At 38.8% G+C, this 20,298-nt stretch overlaps 1 protein-coding gene across 2 annotated transcripts in view; it reads left to right on the top strand.

The window, feature by feature from the left end:
- Positions 1–20,298, top strand: part of LOC118814770 (unconventional myosin-XIX) — a 29,855-nt gene that overhangs the window by 7,711 nt on the left and 1,846 nt on the right. The window contains exons 2-22 of one of the 2 annotated variants that reach the window (XM_036580529.1): positions 63–210; positions 812–960; positions 2,709–2,822; positions 3,997–4,123; positions 4,782–4,851; positions 4,975–5,077; positions 5,633–5,729; positions 5,830–5,906; positions 6,030–6,117; positions 7,276–7,444; positions 8,319–8,392; positions 8,503–8,738; positions 9,532–9,708; positions 10,094–10,234; positions 11,972–12,079; positions 12,276–12,346; positions 13,925–14,004; positions 15,573–15,727; positions 16,602–16,731; positions 19,096–19,181; positions 19,291–19,626. In XM_036580529.1, coding sequence (XP_036436422.1) covers positions 63–210; positions 812–960; positions 2,709–2,822; positions 3,997–4,123; positions 4,782–4,851; positions 4,975–5,077; positions 5,633–5,729; positions 5,830–5,906; positions 6,030–6,117; positions 7,276–7,444; positions 8,319–8,392; positions 8,503–8,738; positions 9,532–9,708; positions 10,094–10,234; positions 11,972–12,079; positions 12,276–12,346; positions 13,925–14,004; positions 15,573–15,727; positions 16,602–16,731; positions 19,096–19,181; positions 19,291–19,626 — 2,736 coding nt within the window. Of the gene's footprint in view, positions 1–62; positions 211–811; positions 961–2,708; positions 2,823–3,996; positions 4,124–4,781; positions 4,852–4,974; positions 5,078–5,632; positions 5,730–5,829; positions 5,907–6,029; positions 6,118–7,275; positions 7,445–8,318; positions 8,393–8,502; positions 8,739–9,531; positions 9,709–10,093; positions 10,235–11,971; positions 12,080–12,275; positions 12,347–13,924; positions 14,005–14,112; positions 14,348–15,572; positions 15,728–16,601; positions 16,732–19,095; positions 19,182–19,290; positions 19,627–20,298 lie in introns of those variants that run through there. The other variant, XM_036580530.1, reaches the window with a different exon arrangement.

Genomic DNA, 20,298 nt, shown 5'->3' with positions numbered 1-20,298 from the left:
TGGACATACATAAATAAGTTGGCCTATCAGTAAAGATATGTATGTATTTGTTTGCTCTGCAGGTGAATGGAGAAAAAGAGCAGGTCAAGGCCCGTAGGACGTCTCTCAATGACTCACTGGAAGGAGACGTCAGAGATTTCTTAGTAAATGAAGCCGAGCTCCACACCTATGATGACCTCACCAAAGTCAACCCCGTTACCCCCACTACAGGTACAAAGGAAAAAACAGATCACAATATATAATATATATGGACCAAACCTGCTTATACCTGTATATGTTGATGAATTAAAAGACTGAAGGATTGTTCCGTTCATTGAGTTTCCTATGAATGTCTGTCCTTCTGATTAGCTGCTTAGATTAACATGGTCTCAAACTAACATGGATTTCTGTGGTTTACACTTTACATTTGATCTTCTTTTCCATTTTTCTTTTCCATTTTTTCTTTCTCACTTCTACTTCTTTTTTGTACCTGTTTTTCCTTTTGTTTTTCTTTCTTTCTTTCTTTCTTTCTTTTACCCATTTTTCTTCTTTCTTTCTTTATTTTGCATGTTCTTTCTTTCATTCTTTCTTTCTTTCTTTCTTTTCCTGATTTCTTGTTTTTTTATTTTATTTTTATTTTTGTTTCTTAATTTGCTTATTTAAACTTGTTTCTCACGTTTTCCTTCTGTCTTTATTTCAACTGTTCTTTCTTTCTTTCACCAGTTTTTTGTTCTTTCTTTAGTTATTTTGCCTGCTCTTTTCTTTTTGTTTTTCTTTCTTATTTTTGTCTTTCTATCTGTTCCTTATTATTTTCTAATCTGTGTGTTGTCAGTGCTGAAGTGTCTGCAGGTGCGCTACAGTGCACAGGTGTTCTACACTCATGCAGGCTGCACGTTGGTGGCCCTAAACCCCTTCCAGCCCATCCCTCACCTCTACTCTCTGGACGTGATGCGCGAATACCACTCTGCCCCCCAGCCTCAGGTAAACATCCAGCAGCAGTGTGGATAAAGCTAAACCATCTGAGAAATGTTTGCTTTTGGCTTATTGGCTATAACTGAGCAGTTTCTTTACTTATATATGGCCGTGCCAGTATTGACACATCACTTTATTAGTAATAACACATTCATGTAGTTTCAAACAATTATTTGAGTGCCTAAGACTTTTGCACAGTACTCTATGTTGCTGATATGTTGTGGCATAGATTAGATTCGTTTAAACCCTTTTTATCTGTTGTTAGCACTGTCACATTGCAATGGTATCATAGTGATGATCTATACACAGAAATACTGAGCAAACGAGCAAATGATACGCTTGTATACTACTTGTTTTGTACTGTGTCACTGTCACTGCTTTGATGATCATAATATCTGGTCGGGGTGGTCCTAAGGTGGTCCCTTTCTGCGGATGGACGGCATAGAGAGGGACTAATAAATTCTGCAGCAGCAGATGGACTACAGTCAGCAATTGTAAACCTACAAAATGCACACATGTAGTGGATGTTTCTGATAAAATGACCATTGAGTGTAGATGTACCTAATTAACTGACAAGTGTGGTCAAATATTGCCTATATCAATACACACACACACACACACATATATATATATATATATATATATATATATATATATATATATATATATATATATATATATATATATATATATATATATATATGGACATTATTTCTATGCTTAGTACACATATATATATTTTGAATAGTCTTTATCTTTAATGTTATATAATGTAAACATCATTTTTCTAACTCACCGCCGTTGAATGCATTGAGTTCCATTCATTTGGCACTCATTTTGTAGCACTCGGCAAATATTTGCATGCCTGGTTCGAGGCCTACAGATAGGATGAACACAAAGACTGAAATAAGTGATATTTCCTGCATTCAGTGTAACCCTAAGCTAGTCTTGTCTTAATGTCTGTTTCGTAATTATAGAAATTATTAGTTGTTAATGACAGAGTTTGCTGTGCTCTGATGATACAGAACATTAGTGAATCTTGATCGATTTACAATTGTAAACTTGTGAGATTTGCATGACCGTCAGTTTTAAGCCCGTGCTCTGTGATATAGGGCTAAATTCAGCCATCCAGATAAACTGTGCTGCACGTGTATTTGGTTATTTATTATACAGTGCTTGGCATTGTGTTACAGCATAACCTGCATAACCTTGACTGACCTCGCGCCAGCATTTGTTTTGGTATTTGAGTGCACTTCAAGGTAAACTGCTGGTCAGGAAGTCCAACAGAATAAACCCCCATATGTAGTATTTAATCTTGCAGAGAGATTTTCCTCACCTCAGATTAAAAGAAAACTTGGCTGCTACACTTTATATGGCATGAACAGCATCCTTCATAAGTTGCTATTGTGTGTTTCAGCACAGGAAGTAACTTTTAGACCTTCATGAACATGCTTCCAACAGCAGTAGATTCTAACTGCGTATCTGTTTCAGGTCCTGCTGATACAGATGCTGATATGAATGCTAACAGAAGCTGATATCATTGAAAAGAAAGAAATATAACTCTATTAGACTCAGTTTGAGAGGCGATAATGCTCAGTACATTGGCAATTGGTAACTGGTGAAAATTGCAAAATAATGCAGCTATGACCAGACATAGCACAGAATATTTTTCTAAATCATTCATTCATGCTGTTTACGTTGTAACTACGCTTAAGAAGGGTCTGCATTTCAGAGTTTGAATGTTCATCTTTGTGCAGGACTTTAAGCCACACATCTTCATTGTAGCGGAGGAGGCATATAGGAACGTGCAGGGCCAGGTGGAGCCTGTGGACCAGTCGCTAGTGGTCTCAGGGGAGAGCGGAGCTGGGAAGGTGGGTAGAGCTACTTAAATAAGAGTCCTATTTTGTGAGTTCTAGACACAAGCAGGATTTGTGCTTTCGCCCGCTGCAGTTAAATTTAGCTTGATCTAACACTGGATTGTCTGTCTTATGATGGGGGGGTCACCTTTTACTGGAATACGTTGCCATGGCTGCCTCCAGAGCAACTTAAGTTTGGGATTTTGACCAGTCTGGTTGTGCTTCTGATCAGTCATGTACTGACAGAGGTGGACCACTCATTTTCAGTCTTTTTTTTTTGTTGTTGTTCTTCGTTACGTTTGTGGTGTCAGTCATGTAAAGAATATCACTTACTTCGCAGAGGAAACCGATCATATTACATAGAATATGACATATTGACATATTGATATTCCTTTCTTTGAAAAAAAGCTGCTTAACTCCTCATGTTTCATTCACACCTTTGTGTGCTCGCACCTGAGGATTAATCACAGGTTGAGTATCTCAACCTGACTGAAGAGACAGTTAACCACCTTTACATTTGTTAGGTTTTGTTAAGCTAAAACCTAATCAGGAACCCTGTGTCTGTAGAACTTGCTTCGTGTGACAGGCCCCAGTGGTCTGCAAGAAGGGCATTTTGGTGACCGTGACATATGCTAAGTAAAATAAACTTACTTTAAGTATTACAGTAGGCTGCAGTATATATAGCGAAATCCAACATCCTCCACAACAGAGAACGCTTGGTTACGCAAGGTAATGAATTTCATTCTTTTTAGTTATACTTTGCACGTTTGCACTGTGGTTTATGATTTATTATTTTTTTTCTTAAAATGTAAACTGCTCGAATATATCTGCTCTCACAGGCACTGCAGATTGAGGGGGGAAAGCAGCGTTTTTTAAAGCCTTAGATTTTAACACTTTGTTGTAGGACTATTTAATCTGTTTTGGTCTAAATTTTCTGCCTTTCTTGTGTTTGGGCTTAAAACTCAAACTGCCTTTTTCACCGTTTTCATTGAAAAATATGTAGTATATCCCTACTTATTAGTTATAGCTAATTCTTAACCGACAGTGGATAGTGTGACTTACCATTAGGCTAGCCACAGTTAGCTTTTTTTCAGTATCCTGCCAGATGAAGACGAAGGTGAGGTGCTCTTCTAGATGCTTGTTATTATGATTGTCATTGATTTTTGCTGTACTGTTTGTTTTTCTCCAGACCTGGACGTCGCGCTGCCTGATGAAATACTACGCCACCGTGGCCGCCTCCTCCCACAAGTGCCAGGACACAGTGGAGAGGATAGAGAGACGTGTACTAGACTCCAACCCCGTCATGGAGGCTTTCGGTGAGAGAAAGACAGGGTGAAAGAATGAGAGAAAATTAAATGAAAGGAATGAGAAAGAGGGTTAGCTGAGGTTGACAGAGGAAGGCAAATAGGTAGAGGGTGATAGATTAATATTTAAATGCACACCTTGAGTTGCTAATGACCAGTGACCTAATTTCAGACAGTGATATCTAACAATTCACAGGTGACAATTGATAAACATATCTAAAACTATTGTAGTGTAAAATTAAAATCTAAATATAAAATGTTTAGCCTCTTAAAATCAGTATCACCCACAAAAATGTGTATCAGTTGGGCCCTTCTACAAAGGTGATAAGGTCACCTTCTGACTTAGGATTTGTTACAGTATAGTGATATAATAATGCTAGTGTTTCTTTTTATATCTATATATTAATATAGCATTTCTATTATTTGTTTTGTATTTGTTTGAAATATTAATGTTGAAAGTTCGTACAACAAGTGTTAGCAGTTAGTTATTTTATGCACAACTAGTGCTTGACGACATGTACACAGTGCTGAATGTGCACATAATGTGTTTTATAGCATTAGTTTGCAAGGAGGCAAGACCCAAAGGATGCACAAGCAGTTGGTGAAAAGACTTATTCGGGTGGTCATATTCAGGTTTTTCCTTCATCATCCTCTTTTCTTTTTCTCACAGGCAACGCTTGCACTTTGCGCAACAACAACAGCAGTCGTTTCGGAAAGTACATTCAGCTCCAGCTAAACAGGTCATTCCCGTTACACCCTCAGTTTATTTACACTGTGACTTTGTTTTATACCCGACACCTGATTACAGATAATGCAGGTTAAAATGACCTATAATAGTTGTTGTGACTCTTTATGTCCTGCAGTTCTCAACTGCTGGTAGGGGCTTCAGTGCAGACGTATCTACTGGAGAAAACCAGGGTGGCCTTCCAAGCTCCTAACGAGAGGAACTTCCATATATTCTACCAGGTGAATACAAGACCCACAGTTTCTTACTGTCATGTAGAACCTGTTGTGGGTGTAGTTCTTTAAAGAACCTTTTTTCAAAATGGTTCTGTGTAGCACCAGAAGTGTTGAACCTTTTTTGGTACTATATAGAATATAGTTTTTTTGAGAGTGCGTTCTGGACCATATATACACACCAACTCCCTATTGCCATACCTGCTGGGTTCCCCTGCTATAGGTTCTATGTATAATCAACCAACAAGAAGTTATTAAATAATATATATAATTTCTCAAAAGGGACCAGTTCAGTTTTTTTCTGTAGGAAGTTAAACAAAAAAATCATAACCGAAAAACTATTTGGAGCACAGTTGTGAAATTTTGCATCGTTTCATGCATTAAATTGAAGTTTTGCTTGAATTTTTTTCACAGAACTCTTTGACCCCTTTGCTTGTTTGTCTGTTGTGGCCTTTTTTCATATGTGAACAGGAAATAATGATATATTCTTAAGAGACAATTGTACATGTTCTTTGCTGTAATTATATATATGTATATTTTTTGTTTGCTTTGTCTGTTGGGCAGATGATGAAAGGGGCTACAGAAAAACAGAGGAAAGAGTGGGAGATGCCATATGATCAAAAGTTCACCTGGTTGCCAAATGCAGACAAAACTTTAGAAGGTTTGCCCCTTCTCTGTACTTTGTCTTGAAGTCTGGAAAAGTTTAGAATGTTATGATGGATTAGTGAAGTCATTTTTCCCTTTTTTCAATATCTCCAAAGAGGATTGTCTCCAAGAGACAGTGGAAGCCATGATCAGCCTCGGCATTGATACGGACAAGCGGAGACAAATATTCAGGGTAAGTTGAAAAGATGATCATTCTAAAACTAAACTGATTAATCTGTCATATTCTATATCCAGATATTGTATTACTTTCTTTACTCCCTCCCTTCCTTTTCATGACTTATAATGCGATGTGTAGGTCCTAGCAGGTATTCTGCAGCTGGGGAACGTGAACTTCAGTCTTGCCTCTGAGTCTCAGCCCTGTGACCTTGACGAGCAGTCCAAAGGTAGCTAGGAAAAGATAGTTCTTAACTTGTTCTTCTGAAACCTTATTAGTGTTTTCTTCCACTCTGCTTGGTTGGGGGTCTCTGAAGAGAAAAAACACTTTAATGTGTTTTAGGAGTGGACCCCAATTCATCTGTGGACACAGTGTTTTCAGTGGAGAAGTTCATTATCATTTTAACTTGGTCAGAAACTACAGTACTGTGCAAACATCAGAGACCACCTTTTATTTTATGAATTTCCAGTCAAAACAGCCACTGAGTATAAGTAATTAAATTTTCAGTGTCATGGATAAAAAAAGCAGAAAACATATATATTTAACAGAAAATTACACACAATTCACAACAATTAAACATATAATCTTTTTTCAGTATTTAGTGTGTCCACCTTTTGCCTTTATTACAGCTTCCATTCTTTTCAGGAGACTTAAATATTGAAATATTTTCCATACCTCTAAAGCTCAGTTTTAGAAGTTGGTTGCAATTTCTCATGATCCAAATTACCTCAATTCATTCAGTGATGATGATGTCTGGGCTCTGCAGTGGTCAGTCCATGATAACACCAGCAACTTCTTTGTTTGATTGCAATTTTTGATTGCAGTCTCGGCTTCTTTGCAGCTACACATCCTGTCAGACCTATAGCGTTGAGTTGTCTTATCACAGTAGAAGGATGGACAGAAACACGTGTGTATGTTTTCAGATCTGAAGCAAGAGTGGACCTTGATTCTCTGCTCTTTCTCAGAGATGAACACTTTAAGTGCTGTTTATCTGATGGAGACAGTTCTGGTGGTCTACCAGGTCTTACATGGTTGTTAGGAGTCCAATTTTCTCTTTGTCTCATAATAATTCATCTTATGTCTAATCTCATCAGAAATGTCTCCTGGACATTAATATCTTCTACATCAAAACGGTTTGACTGGAAATTAAATAAATTAATTAACGAAGGGTGGGCTCTGGCTTTTGCACGGCAAAATCTGTATTTAGCCAGCATGTCCACAGAGTGCCACCCAATCTTGTCATAAACAGAATACGACATAATTTTCAGTTTTAACACATTTAGGTTGTGTTTTTTTTCTAGTGTTCTTCAGTGTTATATGTGTTCATGTGTCCATGACTGACTGTGTGTGTGTGTGTGTGTGTGTGTGTGTGTGTGTGTGTGTGTAGGTTTTCTCACTAAAACAGCTACGCTGCTGCAGGTGCCTGCGGAGGAGCTTCAGGAATGTCTGACCGTGCGGACTTTGCGTGCAGGCAAACAGAACGTTCTGCTCAAGCCCTGCTCTCAGAGCGAGTGTGTCATCCGCAGAGACTGCCTTGCCAAAGTCATCTACGCACAGTGAGCCTCGCTACGCTACTCATCTGCATTAGCACAGGGCTACATGTTCATTGCAGGTTTAAGCAGTAAATGCTGAGCTATCTGAGGCTGTGCGGTTAATGCCATTATGGCTTTTTTTATGTAGTAATGAACTTTTGGTGCTAAACTTGGCATAGTGAGGGAATAGTTTTGCGACAAATGTTTGTTGTTTGAAGTTCTTCTATAGTTTTACACTGAAGCTACAAGGTTAATGTAGCTAACAACAGAGGATTATCACTCCATCACTTAATGCTGTGCCAATCGAATGCCTCAATCAACTGGGCCTGCATTTTACAATTACTTCTGTAATCTGTTAATCCATTGACTATTTTTTTCTGAATTAATCAACTAATCTAATGATTATGTTCCTATTTTAGTGAGAAATGAGATTAATTCAAATAGCGGCACAAGAAACCTGGAGCCTTACTATTTCATTATTGGATTGCTTTCTCAGTATGGTATTAATTCTACTAAACTGTACTTAACATAACTGAAATGTTACTCTCTTCTATGAGACATTCTGTTTTCTAACATGTAGCCTAACGTTGCATTTATTGGGCTGTCAGGGGGAGCAGAAAACTTGTGGGGACTCAGGTGCCACGTTATGACTATTGTGGGTCTTATCTTCCTTTGTTGCTGCCATTTATTCTCTCAGAGCCACATGCGATTTCTTCAGAAACAATAGAGGGCATATAATAGCTGTGTGTATAGAGTATATTAAAGTCTTTCTGAGTTAAAGCGCACATGAACAACATAAGGCACTTTTTAATTAAACAGCACGTCAACCTACTGATAGGAATTGGTTATTTCAGTACTGCTCTATATGTTGTTTAGATGTTCTTGTTTTGTCTGACAGGCTTTTTGAATGGTTGGTCTCCTTCATCAACAACAGTATGTGTTCAGACAACTCCAAGTGGTGCAACTTCATCGGTATACAACCTACTCATTTTCCACCATCTGCTTCCCTACCTGTGTGTGATGCCAGTGTCTCAGACTGGATGCTCTATTTCTTACTAATCCCGGGGTGGCGCCTTTTGCAGGCCTCTTGGACGTGTACGGCTTTGAGTGCTTCCTGCTGAATAACCTGGAGCAGCTGTGCATAAACTATGCCAATGAGAAGCTGCAGCAGCACTTTGTGGCTCACTACCTGAAGGCTCAGCAGGAGGAGTACGTGGCTGAAGGCCTGGAGTGGTCTTTTGTCCGGTACCAGGACAACCAGAGCTGCCTGGACCTAATCGAAGGCAGCCCTACCGGCATCTTCTCCTTGCTTAATGAGGTCTGTATGAGGAGCCAACAAAACCATAGTGCCAGAAAAAGGGCCCATATCCTACATTTTTTTGTCCACTTATGTTTGTGTGGATTTTTGTACCAAAAACATTCAGAATTCATTTTTACAGGATGAAACATGTCTTGTAACCTCAGTGAGAATGGGCAGAGCCAACCTGCTATAGACTGATTAGGCAGATATAATGTAAATGCATTGGTTTTTGTGACATCACAGAAACAGTCAATTTAAAATGAACTTTTTTTGCAACTTTTCTTAAATATTTTACATTTTGATAAATTTTGTAACTTTAACAATGCTTACATAATACCTCAAATGGCCAAAAGGTAAGGAAATATTGTTTTTCGTTGATATGGGCCCTTTAAGCATTTGACAATGTTCAGAAAACTTATTGTGACATAATTAATCACAATAACGATATCATATTGTCATATCACCTGCCCCTAAAATATTATGTATGGTACAGTTTGACGTAATCTAGTATAGCACAGTTCCTACTCAAGTGTGGTCTTTACTCACTTAAAGTGCAGGACAGAGGAGCATGGTATCATATCTGGTATAAGGATTTCTTGAATTAGGCGTATGGTTCACAATCACAGATTTTATTTACAACTATGCTTCTCTGAAGAACCATCTATTGAAAATTTCTTTAGGGAATCAAAAGTAGAGTCCATAGAATCTCTTTATTTTTAATAATGTAGTGGTGTATAGCAGAGATTAATCTAATCTAGCAGTACATTTTACATCATGCTTTTGTCTCTCTCTTTATGCCCTCCTACTCCAGGAGTGCCGTTTGAACAGGGCATCCGATGCAAAACAGTTCCGGGTACGTCTGGAGAAGGAGCTCTCCGGCAACACCAGAATGAGCTGGGACAAGTTCAGCAAGCAGCCTCACTTCATTGTGGCTCACTACGCAGGCAAAGTCAGCTACCAGATTGAGGGCATGATGGAGAAGAATAAGGTACTGTGCGTGTATATGTGTGTCTATATGAGATGCATTATATAAGCTAAGTGCTTTTGTTGAAAGACTCAAGGAAGCTTTTTGCTTTGGGATAAAATTACAGTGCTCAGCAGTCATTTGTGTTTGAGGTTTAGGTTTTTTTTTTCCCTTCCTTCGCTTGATTTATGCTCTGCATTCAGAACCTGAAGCACTGAACCTGATGCATTATCTAAATGAAAAAGCACTTAACGAAGCAGGATACAACAGCAGATAAAGGTCCACATATAGAAAGAATACCTTTTAGTCTGTTGAGCTATGATTGGGCAGAAGCTCCATGTGCACCTCCTTTTACCGTTGATGTCCAGTCATTTTACATGTTTGTGAGTGTGCGTTTGTGTGTGTGTAGGATCCAGTCCCACCTGAACTCCTCAGCTTGCTGCAAAAGTCAAAGGATCCTCTACTGCAGAGTCTGTTTGCAGCCTCGGATGCTGAGGGAAACGGCTCCAGGGCCCAGAGCAAAGTCGTCACTGTCGTCTCCAAATTCAAGGTAAACCAGAAAATAAATCATATGGGGTGTGGGCAGTTTGTCCTTGGTAAATGTTGTCATAATTTTTGAGAGCGACACATTAAAATGCGATGCAGTCGCTATTTAGTTAGCCTCTTTGGACCTGCTCTGAAAACTCACATATCAAAGTGCTAATTGCCATTAAATCTAATATGACTCTTATATGTAACCATAAACACTATCCAGACGGGATTTGTTTTACATGAGGAAGTGGGGTAATGGAATTATTACCAGTGTTTTTAGTGATTTTTAGTCCCCTCTGAATACACAATGCCAGTAGTTTTTGCAGACAGCACACTCTTGTGTCAGAAAAGGCTTTGGTGGGTTTTAACTTTTACAAAACAAACCATAGAAATGATCCCAGGTTAATTCTGTGCAAATGTAATTTTAGTAAGTATTCTATCATATCCTGTGGAAAAAGAGTTTTGGTGTGTGTTTTTCTTTCTTATTAAAAAGAGAATTTTTTTTAATTCAGTCATGTAAGATGTAAACAAAGACAGAGTGGTGTGATGTGAAATGCTCTGAGAGACTTACAGAGTCATAATTGTTCAAAGTGGTGGTGATGGGAACCAGATGTTCGAAGTGTTTAATGCCTTAAAAGCTTCCTCTCAGAAAGTTATTGCATGAATCTGATCCCTGAGACATTGTTTTCTAATAGTTTTGAGATGACGTTTTTGCCTAAAACGTATTTTTTAGAATACATTCATTGCAAAAAGGTACATGCAGGGCGTTGTGAGTCAAATTAGTACTCAGAGAAGGCTTTTGTAATTTGAGATTTACGACTATTTTACCATGATCAACATCATATCAAAACTCACATTTTGGTTCACTTGTAATTTCGGATAGTAAATAAAACGGGTCTTTACACTGAGACATTGTGACGACTGGTTCTTATGTCCACCATAGTAAAGAATTCAGTATGCGTGTTGATGTTTCTGTACAATGCACCATTTCACTTCAAACCACTCTGAATGACTTGTTTGTCTTAACGATTTGAATCATGCAGAAATTTTGAAAAAAATATGGAATTCCCCTTTAAGTATGGAGGCATTTGAGGAAGGATTTTCTTGTTTACTTTTGTGGCCCAAATCAAGCTAATATGTATTGTTCAAACATTGCTCTGAATATTATGGTTCAGATTCTCAGACCCAGATTAAGCCTAAATGTGGACTAAAAAGAATTCCCAATGTTGATTCACGATGAGCACTGCAAATTAGTTCAAGACTATGATTAATCCATGTGCATGAAACCCGCCTTAAAACATATAAAATGGCAGAAAAACTTGATTTTATCGAGCGATGTTGACTTTTTGCTCTAAATTCCCAAGCTAATAAGACTGCTAGTGACACACTTCATTCACTTTAGACAGTGAGGTAAATGGTTAGGGAAAATTAAATTACTATTAAATTTACTTTTTTTCTGCTTGTGAGCAGCCGAACGTATTACATACGGAATATGATTTTTGGGGTGGGGGCAAAGCATAAATTAAGTAGCTGCTTTTGTCTCTGTGATTAAGGGATTTCTTATCCCTGAATTGCACATAAACATTAGAGAGAGGTCATTGCATTACCCCACCTCCCCAGGTAAAACTAATCCTGTACGAGTAGTACTTTAGTTATTGTGCAAGAAAAAGTCATTTCTCATTGTTCCAGGCCCTTAAAACAAGCTGTTTGGTTTAGTGTAAAGTAAATAAACATTTGCTTAAAATTTGGTGTGCAGAACTCGTTGGAGAGTTTGATGAAGATTCTGCACAGCACCACTCCGCACTACACTCGCTGCATCAAACCCAACCCCGACTGCAGGCCACTCACCTTTAAGAAGGAAGAGGTGGGTGCCACCAGTTGTTTTCCTCTGGTTTTCTGTAGGATATGTTGATTGGATGGATTCATAAAGAATTTAAGATACAGCATATCTGTATACAGCCTGTTTACCAGTATAGTTGCATGTACTGTAAATATATCTGTATCTGTGAGTTGTGCTGGTTATTTTAGCTGTTTGTCTAAACTATTGCATATGTTCTCAGGTGATAACACAGCTGGAGGCCTGTGGTATAGTGGAGACCATCCACATCAGCGCAGCAGGTTTCCCCATCAGGTAATACACCACACTGCCCAACTGCACAGAGACAGCAGAATTAAAAAATAGTGAGAAACAGATAATAGTTGATGTGTCAAACTATTGATCAGGACTGGGTTGCACCAGTTTTGCGTAAGTTAATGCTTAAGTTTGAGTATAAAGTCTTTACTAAGTCCTTTGTCAAAACAAGTGAGTTTCAAACTATCCTTTTACTAAATTTGGTTGCACCACAAATCTGTAAGTCATGTCTTAACTAGTAAGAGCTAACTACGCATACGTTGCTTTAACATGACGATAATGTGTTCAGAAAGAGTCAGTAAACCCACTGCGATGGAAATGCGACGGCAGCTTGCTCTGACTTTTTCAATGGAAAAAATATCCAGCATACAAGAGAACGATTTGTATTAGTTAAACCGTTATAAATGTTAAACTGAATAAAACTAATTATCTGTAGCCATTGTCTGTTTATTCTTTAATATTTCTCTTATACAACCAAATATGCTGCTTTTTAAACAACAGTTTCTGGGTAACCGACACAACAGCAGCCTCAGTTTAGTTTCTGCAGCTGCTGAGTCTCACTGAGCTGGAGCTGTGTCTTAAAACCAGGGCAGTTATCAGAGCTATAAGTAAAATCACAGCATATAGCACTTTTTAGCTGAGTTAGCCAAAAAGTCATGTTTTTGGTCTTTTTTGTACTTTCTATGTGGTTTCTGATGGTTTTCCCAAAACTTACACCTGCTTAGGTGGTGGTGTAAATATTTAGTAACTACTAAGCTCAACGTAAAAACTACAGGGAGATTCACTTGAAAGGGGCCCCAAATTTTCTGTTGTAATTCCCGTTAGGATGAACCAAAAAATACGCTACATACCTTGACGTATGTGTAATCGATTGCATTACATGCAATGCTGGAAGTGATCTCTGTTTTCTGCCAGACACATGATGCGGCGCTCCATGTTCCTGAATGTTCCTTCCCTGAACAATGTTCCTTCCCTGAACAACGTTCCATCCCTGAACAACGGCACCTACCCTGTCGCTCGGACACGGGGGCATTCCGGCTTGTTCGAAGCTCCATATACTCAGGAGCACATTGCACTTTGTTTCATTCAGAATGCTTCGTCCTAGCGAGAGTTATTACAGAATATTTGGGGCCTCTTTCCAGTGAATCTCCCTGTAGTTTGTGTGGTGCCATTCTTTTTGACTGAATAATGCATGAACTTGAACTTAGTAAACACTTTAATTACACATAGCCTAGCATTGAACATACATACAGCTGGTGCAACCAGTCACAGGGGTGTCCAGTCTTATCTGCTAAGGACAGGTGTGGCCGCAGGTTTTCATTCCAACAAAGCAGGAGCACATGTGATCAGTTGTTGAAGATTAAGACTAATTGATGGCCTTCTTATGGCCTTACCATTAATGGCCAGCATGCTAAGTTGTATACTGGCCTACAGTCAGTGTTTGTAAACCTACAAAGTGCACCCGTATGGTACGTGTAGCCGATAAAATGGCCAATGAGTGTAGGTACAATAAAAGGTCAATAAACTGGCAACTCATTGTACATATACACATAAAAACTCTTACAATCATTTGTGCAGGGTTCCCTATGCCAGCTTCCTCCAGCGATATGGGCTGATAACCAACACCAGCCTTCCAGCTCAGATAAATAACAAGGACGGTAAGAGGACATTTTGTCTGTGACAAATCTTAAATCACTCAGTCCCCTCTTCTTATGTGACCTCTTTTTTCTCTCTCACATTCTCTCTGTTCTTTTTTCTCTTTGCAGTTCTCTTCCCTTGTTTCCCTCTCTTAATTAAATAAAATTGGCGATTAAAAAGGGAACAATGTATAGTTTAAACAGGCTGCTAGCTACTCCAGGTAAATGAAGGTGTGCATGTAACAGATGTGTTGATATGCAGTGTCTAACTAACCGCCCACACTTTTCTCGTGTTAATCTTTGTGTTTTTCACTCTGCATTAGAGAATAACATGTCTGCTCTAATTATTCATCATTGTAATTGACTTGGTTTCACACATACTTTGCTTGCACTTCAGCATCATTCAGACATAATACTGCTTAAATGTGGTGGTTTGGTGTGTTATTTTCTTCCATGATAAAGGTTTATACATCACACACATGGTTCAAACATATTAAGCAGACATGACAGAGGGCTGCTTATGTTAACTGATTGTGCTGTAGAAGTGAATAGGGGTGTACAGTATATTGGCAGCCGATACATTATTCACCAGTAAATAAGTCTGATTTCCATATCGGAACTACAGGCTATAATTACATCAGATAATTTAACACCTATTTCTAACTCAGGCTCACACTGATGCATGTGTAGTCACTAGTGCTGGGCATTTCCATTCTTTACCACTCATTTGAATGGATATCACAATGGATAGTGGACCCCCACATGGTAGATTCGAGGCTTGATTCCCTGTCCAGCAAGAATGACACTGCTATACTAATATCTATGGGAAAGACTCTTAATGCTACATTGATTTGCCATATTAAGTCGCTAAATATGTAAATATTTAAAATACAAGCCTTGGATTTAACTGCAATGGCCAGAGGTAGGTGAGGCTGCCTGAACCCATACACAAGTAAAAAGAACTTTGGTGAGATAATGACTTGTCAAAATAAAAGTACCTTTCCAAAAAGACAACTTGAGTAGAACTACAAAATTAGCTAGTCAAAAACTAATTAAATACAACGTAACCTGTAAAAAGGTTGGGGCACCCCTGGAAAGATGACTTGTTTTGTTAAAAAGAAGTACTTATCCTCTATAGAGAACACACTTCTACACATTTTAATACACATTTTCTGCTTATTTGCTGAATTCAACATATTGGAAAAAAGACAGAATGAATGAAATTTGGCCTTTGTAAAAGTTGTCACTTTTTGTAATTTGTTTTAATGTTTCCAGTATGTTAAGCCATTTATCCCTCTGATCATGTCTATGAAAAATTAATCAGTGATCCATGTTTAGAATTTTAAACTGACTCATGCTTTCTGCACTTCAAGTATAGATTAAAGTGTGAACTTGTTTTTAATGCAAAATGATCAGCCATAACTAGATGTTAACTGTCAGTTATTAGTTGAGTAATTCCATATCAGTGCATCCCTAGAGAAAAAAAAAGAAATTAGTTTTTAAAATGGAAAAAAATGCAGGTAAGTGTAGCCCACCAGTTCAGAGTGGGATTGGTTCTAATGTCTCTGGCTTTCTGCCCCACTATCTAGGAGGTGAGAGTGGAGAAGAGGCCAGTCTTGGTCCTGCAGTGCAGGACATTCTGAATGCAGTCCTGAAGACTTCTGACTCCTCCACCACCCCCAACAACAACAATAATCTGATGGTGCACTGTGGAAAGACTAAAGTGTTCCTGACACATGCCATGGTAATGCACTGAAAAATAATATTTGCGATGTGAAATCATCTTAGATCTAGACAGTATATCTAATGTTTCTCATTATGAGTTTGTTGTAAGAATATTTTAAGTTAAATCAATTTATTTCTAGACATTTATACTTGTTTCAAACACTTTTATCTTGTTTTCCATTTGGAATAAGATCATTTTACTAGATAAGCTTGCTTAGTTAGAAGGTTTGAACATTATCTTGCAATGATAAATATTTGATATGTTGACTAGATGCAAGATGATGTCTCTTGCAAAGATGTGTGCCAGATCAGTATTTTTAGTATTAAAATGATATAAATATGTGAACAGAAATAAAAGCTCTGTTGCTGAGGATACTGTACATATTTTTAATTAACTGTATAAGTGAGATTCCAGTTCTTTTTTGAACATATCAGTTATTTTAGTAGCCGACTGATGGTTAAAAGGGAATTCCATGGATTTTTCAAAATTTCTGCATAATTAAATCACTGGGATGTAAACACACTCTTTCAGAGCGGTTTGATGTACACCATCGTAGTTAACAACTTAACAAATCACAGTTATTCACGATGGTGGTGATAGGAACCAGACGTCCAGAATGTTTATTCCCTCTAAAAGCTAATAATAAGTTATTACATGAATTGGGTGCAAATACTGTGCCTGACACCTGAGACATTGTTTAATGCTAGTTTTGTTTTACTATGTTGGCCTAAAACATGTGGCTTTTCATGGCAGGGACATCAAACCCCTCTGAATAACTTGGTTTACATCCCAGTAATTGAATTACATAGACATTTCTAAAAGTCTATGTAATTCCCCTTTAAGACTGCTGTTATTTTACTGTAAAATGATGTATGTCTCACCATGTGTGCAGTTGGAACAGCTGGAGGAGCAGAGAGACAGAGTGCGCTCTCAGAAGGCTTTCTGTATTCAGTGTTGCTGGCGCAGATACCAGCGGCGCCAGAGAGCTGTCAGGACGCAGTCTGCCACTTTGATACAAGCAGGTACAGCATCCTCACAAACAGCAAACTCTGTTCACAGTATTAAAGCAGTAATTTGGCCGAATTCAGATTTTTCCTGTTGACCCCAAATACAGTCTGTCAAGACGTTTGGTGTCTGTCTGAAATTACTTAACAACTTTTTGCAGTTTGAGGCAAGTGCTTGATAATCTAGGCATGCAGTTTGCGCAGTGCAAACCGGTCGGTATAAGCTTTCTTTACTTGGTATAGCTACGTTAGCCTTGTAGCTCCAGTGCAAAACTAAAAAAGCAAACTTCAGAAATCTGGTGGATTAAATTTGAGGTAAGAGGAGAATTGTGAAAGACGATTTGCTGATCTCTCCGTTTAATGCGGGCGGTCTGTACAGTCGAGTCCTGTGCTGTCCTGGTGTGGTGTTTGTTGTGGCACAGTAATGTTACAGTGCGCCAGGCAGAATACAATAATACATAGAAGAGGAATAATACTCTGTTTGCTTATACTTGGAAGTTGGATGCTTCCAAGTCAGTACTCTTTCCAGTTTAATTGCAGTCCAGTGCTTCTCTTCTGAAAAATACAGATGGCCGCAGCAAACTATTAGGCAAAGCATAGAATTCTATGATTCATAGAAAAATGTTGCCTGGGACATCAGGTACATATCAGCAAGAAAAGGTGGAATTCTGACCTTCTCTTTGGGGACTGTTCAGAGATTGTATTTTCCTGAGTTCCAAGTACAATAAATTGCAGCATAAGACAGGCATATATAATGAACTGCTGAAGAAATCTGCTGACCTGAGGTCTGGCTCTGTCCTTCATATTGTACCAGATATGTGTATATGGATCTTGGATGAATATTTTTGCTCAGCGATGCTGAATTTATAGATGTTGAGAGAGAGAGAGAGAGAGAGAGAGACTCTCATCCAGCTCTGACATCAGTGGGACTGTCCTGACACTATTCCTGCTCTTTAAACTGGGTCTGTAGTTACAGACGTCACCTGTGTGTGTCTGGACTTTATGCACCTGAACTGACACTGACCTCACTTGACACCTCACCTCAGATAAACACCTACATGCAGGGATTAGACAATGATACCTGCACCGGCAGTCACTTCCAAGCAGCAGAATAAACTTCAACGTTATGTTCAGATGGATGGATGGGTAGTTGGGTGGATAGATGGATGGATGGATGGATGGATAGGTAGATGGATGGATGGTTGGTTGGATGGTTGGTTGGATGGTTGGTTGGATGGATGGTTGGTTGGATGGTTGGATGGATGGTTGGATGGATGGTTGGATGATATACATATTAAACAACTAGCCAGTGGGATTAATGTAATCTAACGCAAATAAATGATAAACAGCATGAATTGAGCAGCACTCCAAAAAGCAGCATAAATAAAATGATGTCCATTTCTGTATTATTGTCTTATGTATATATGTTTGTACAGTTGGATGGATGTGGCTCATTCAGCTAATTGAAAAAAATAAGGAAGAATGACCATTCAAGCTGACTTGGACTTTAATGTACCTGTGCAGGCTGTCAGTTGTCTGACTACCAGCTCTGCTGTTAAATGAATAGTTTGGTGAAAATACCACCCCCCCCCCTTACCCAGATGTAGTTAATTAGCCAAGATGTGATATTTGCTTGTTTAGATTTGCTACCAGACTAATGCAGCTGACAAACATTGAGTTGTTAATGAGTCTCAGGCAGACTTGCTTATGTGGCTTCTGACACCATGACATACTGTTATCCATAAAAATGGACAAAAGTACACTCATATGCGAAAGTTTTAGTACCCCCAACAAATTACGTTTTATTGATTTTCTAAGTGTTGTGGAGATTAGCGTTTACCCTCATCTAACACTCTGAATTCAGGTCATGAAGGCCTTGCTAATTAGCTGATGAGCTGAATCAGGTGTGTTTTAATGAGGTAGCGTGCTGAAATCTGCAATGTTTTGGCCCACCAGGACTGGAGCCTGACACATGTGCTCTGCAACAACTTAATTATGCGTTTTTCTGCGTTTGAGTGCACAATTTCTGTTTATTTGCCGAGTTTGACGTAATGGAAAAAGTAAAACATAAAGTATGAAATCTACCATACATTTTGCACAGGCTGCTTTTTTTTCCATTTAGTTTCCTAATACGTTTAATTCAGCAAATAAACAGTAGCTGTGCACTAAAATGTGCAGAAGTCTGTTCTCTGTATAAGATGTGTTTACTTATTTTCAGAAAACATGGGGTGCCCAAAACTTTGCATACAACTGTATGTATAAAATTCAGACTTCAAGATGACTGTTAGTGTTTTAATCTATAAAAGATTGTCCATTTTGTGTCCATTGCACATTTTCTCTATTACATCTACACCCATTTTCTCTGTCTCTCTGTGTCCTTAGTGGTGCGGGCCTGGCTGGTCAGGAGAGAGGTGAGAAGATGGCACAAAGCTGCCTCAGTCATCCAGGCTAGATGGAGGTCTTGGAGGGTGAGTCTTTTAAACTTTAACAATTTGGGGTCTTTGTGGTGTTTACTGTTTTTTGTATACTTAATTCTATTGTTTGTCTGTCTTCTTTCTCTGATTTTCCCCTCTTCAGGCTCAGATGGATGCTCTGGCTGAGGCCGAGCTAGATAATGCTGAGGACCTGCAAGAGGAAGAGGAGTCCTGTTCTCTGCCTGCGCTGGACCCTTTGCTGAAGGAACGAGGCTCTGTGCAGCTCTCCAGCATTCCCGAGCCTGTGGCGGTGCACGGCTGGCCGCTGGGCCTGGCCATGGCCTCTGCCCCCAACATCACAGTGGCCCTTACTGCCACTGGCTTCCAGAAGGTCATGTCCTTGATGGCCACTCTGAAGATCCCCTTCAGGCATGGAGAATACAAGGTGGAGACCAACCAGTTCGACCAGGGAGTGGCCTCCATCAGGGCACAACCACGGGTGAGACCTGAAAATAGACTGAGAAAATTTGGCCAGTTGGTAGTGGTTTTAGATTTATGGAGACTGTGGAGATTCAGCCTGAATTATTAGGGGTGTGAATGTGCATCAGTGTTGGTGATTCACCTGCATCATATAACGTTAAAAAAATGGGGAACTGACTTTTTACGCCACACAGTTGTCACATATACAGAGCAAGTATAACGGGACACATGTAGCTACTAGTTGGACCAGAGGAGATATGGAACATATATTTTGGACAATACACAACCCCGTTTCCAAAAAAGTTGGGACGCTCTGCAAAATGTAAATAAAAACAGAATACAATGATGTGCAAATCATTTAATCCATATAGTTAATTTTAATTAACATTGTACAAAAACACCATATCAAATGTTGAAAAATATAAATTTTATTCTTTTTGAAAAACATATGTCCATTTTAAATTTGTTGCCAACAACACATTTCAAAAAAGTTGGGACGAGGGCAACAAAAGACTGATAAAACTAAAAAAAACCTGGTGGTTAATTGGCAACAGGAGAGTAACATGATAGGGTATAAAAGAGCATCTCAGAGAGGCTGAGTCTTTCAGAAGTAAAGATGAGGAGGGGTTCACCACTCTGTAAAAGACTGTGCAAGCAGATAGTGCAACAATTTAACATTTCTCAACATAAA

Source organism: Colossoma macropomum, unplaced genomic scaffold (assembly GCF_904425465.1).
Source record: "Colossoma macropomum unplaced genomic scaffold, Colossoma_macropomum, whole genome shotgun sequence".
NCBI classification, from domain to species: Eukaryota; Metazoa; Chordata; class Actinopteri; order Characiformes; family Serrasalmidae; genus Colossoma; species Colossoma macropomum.
The sequence above is the reverse complement of the archived record's forward strand: the minus strand, read 5'-3'. Positions and strand labels throughout refer to the sequence as shown.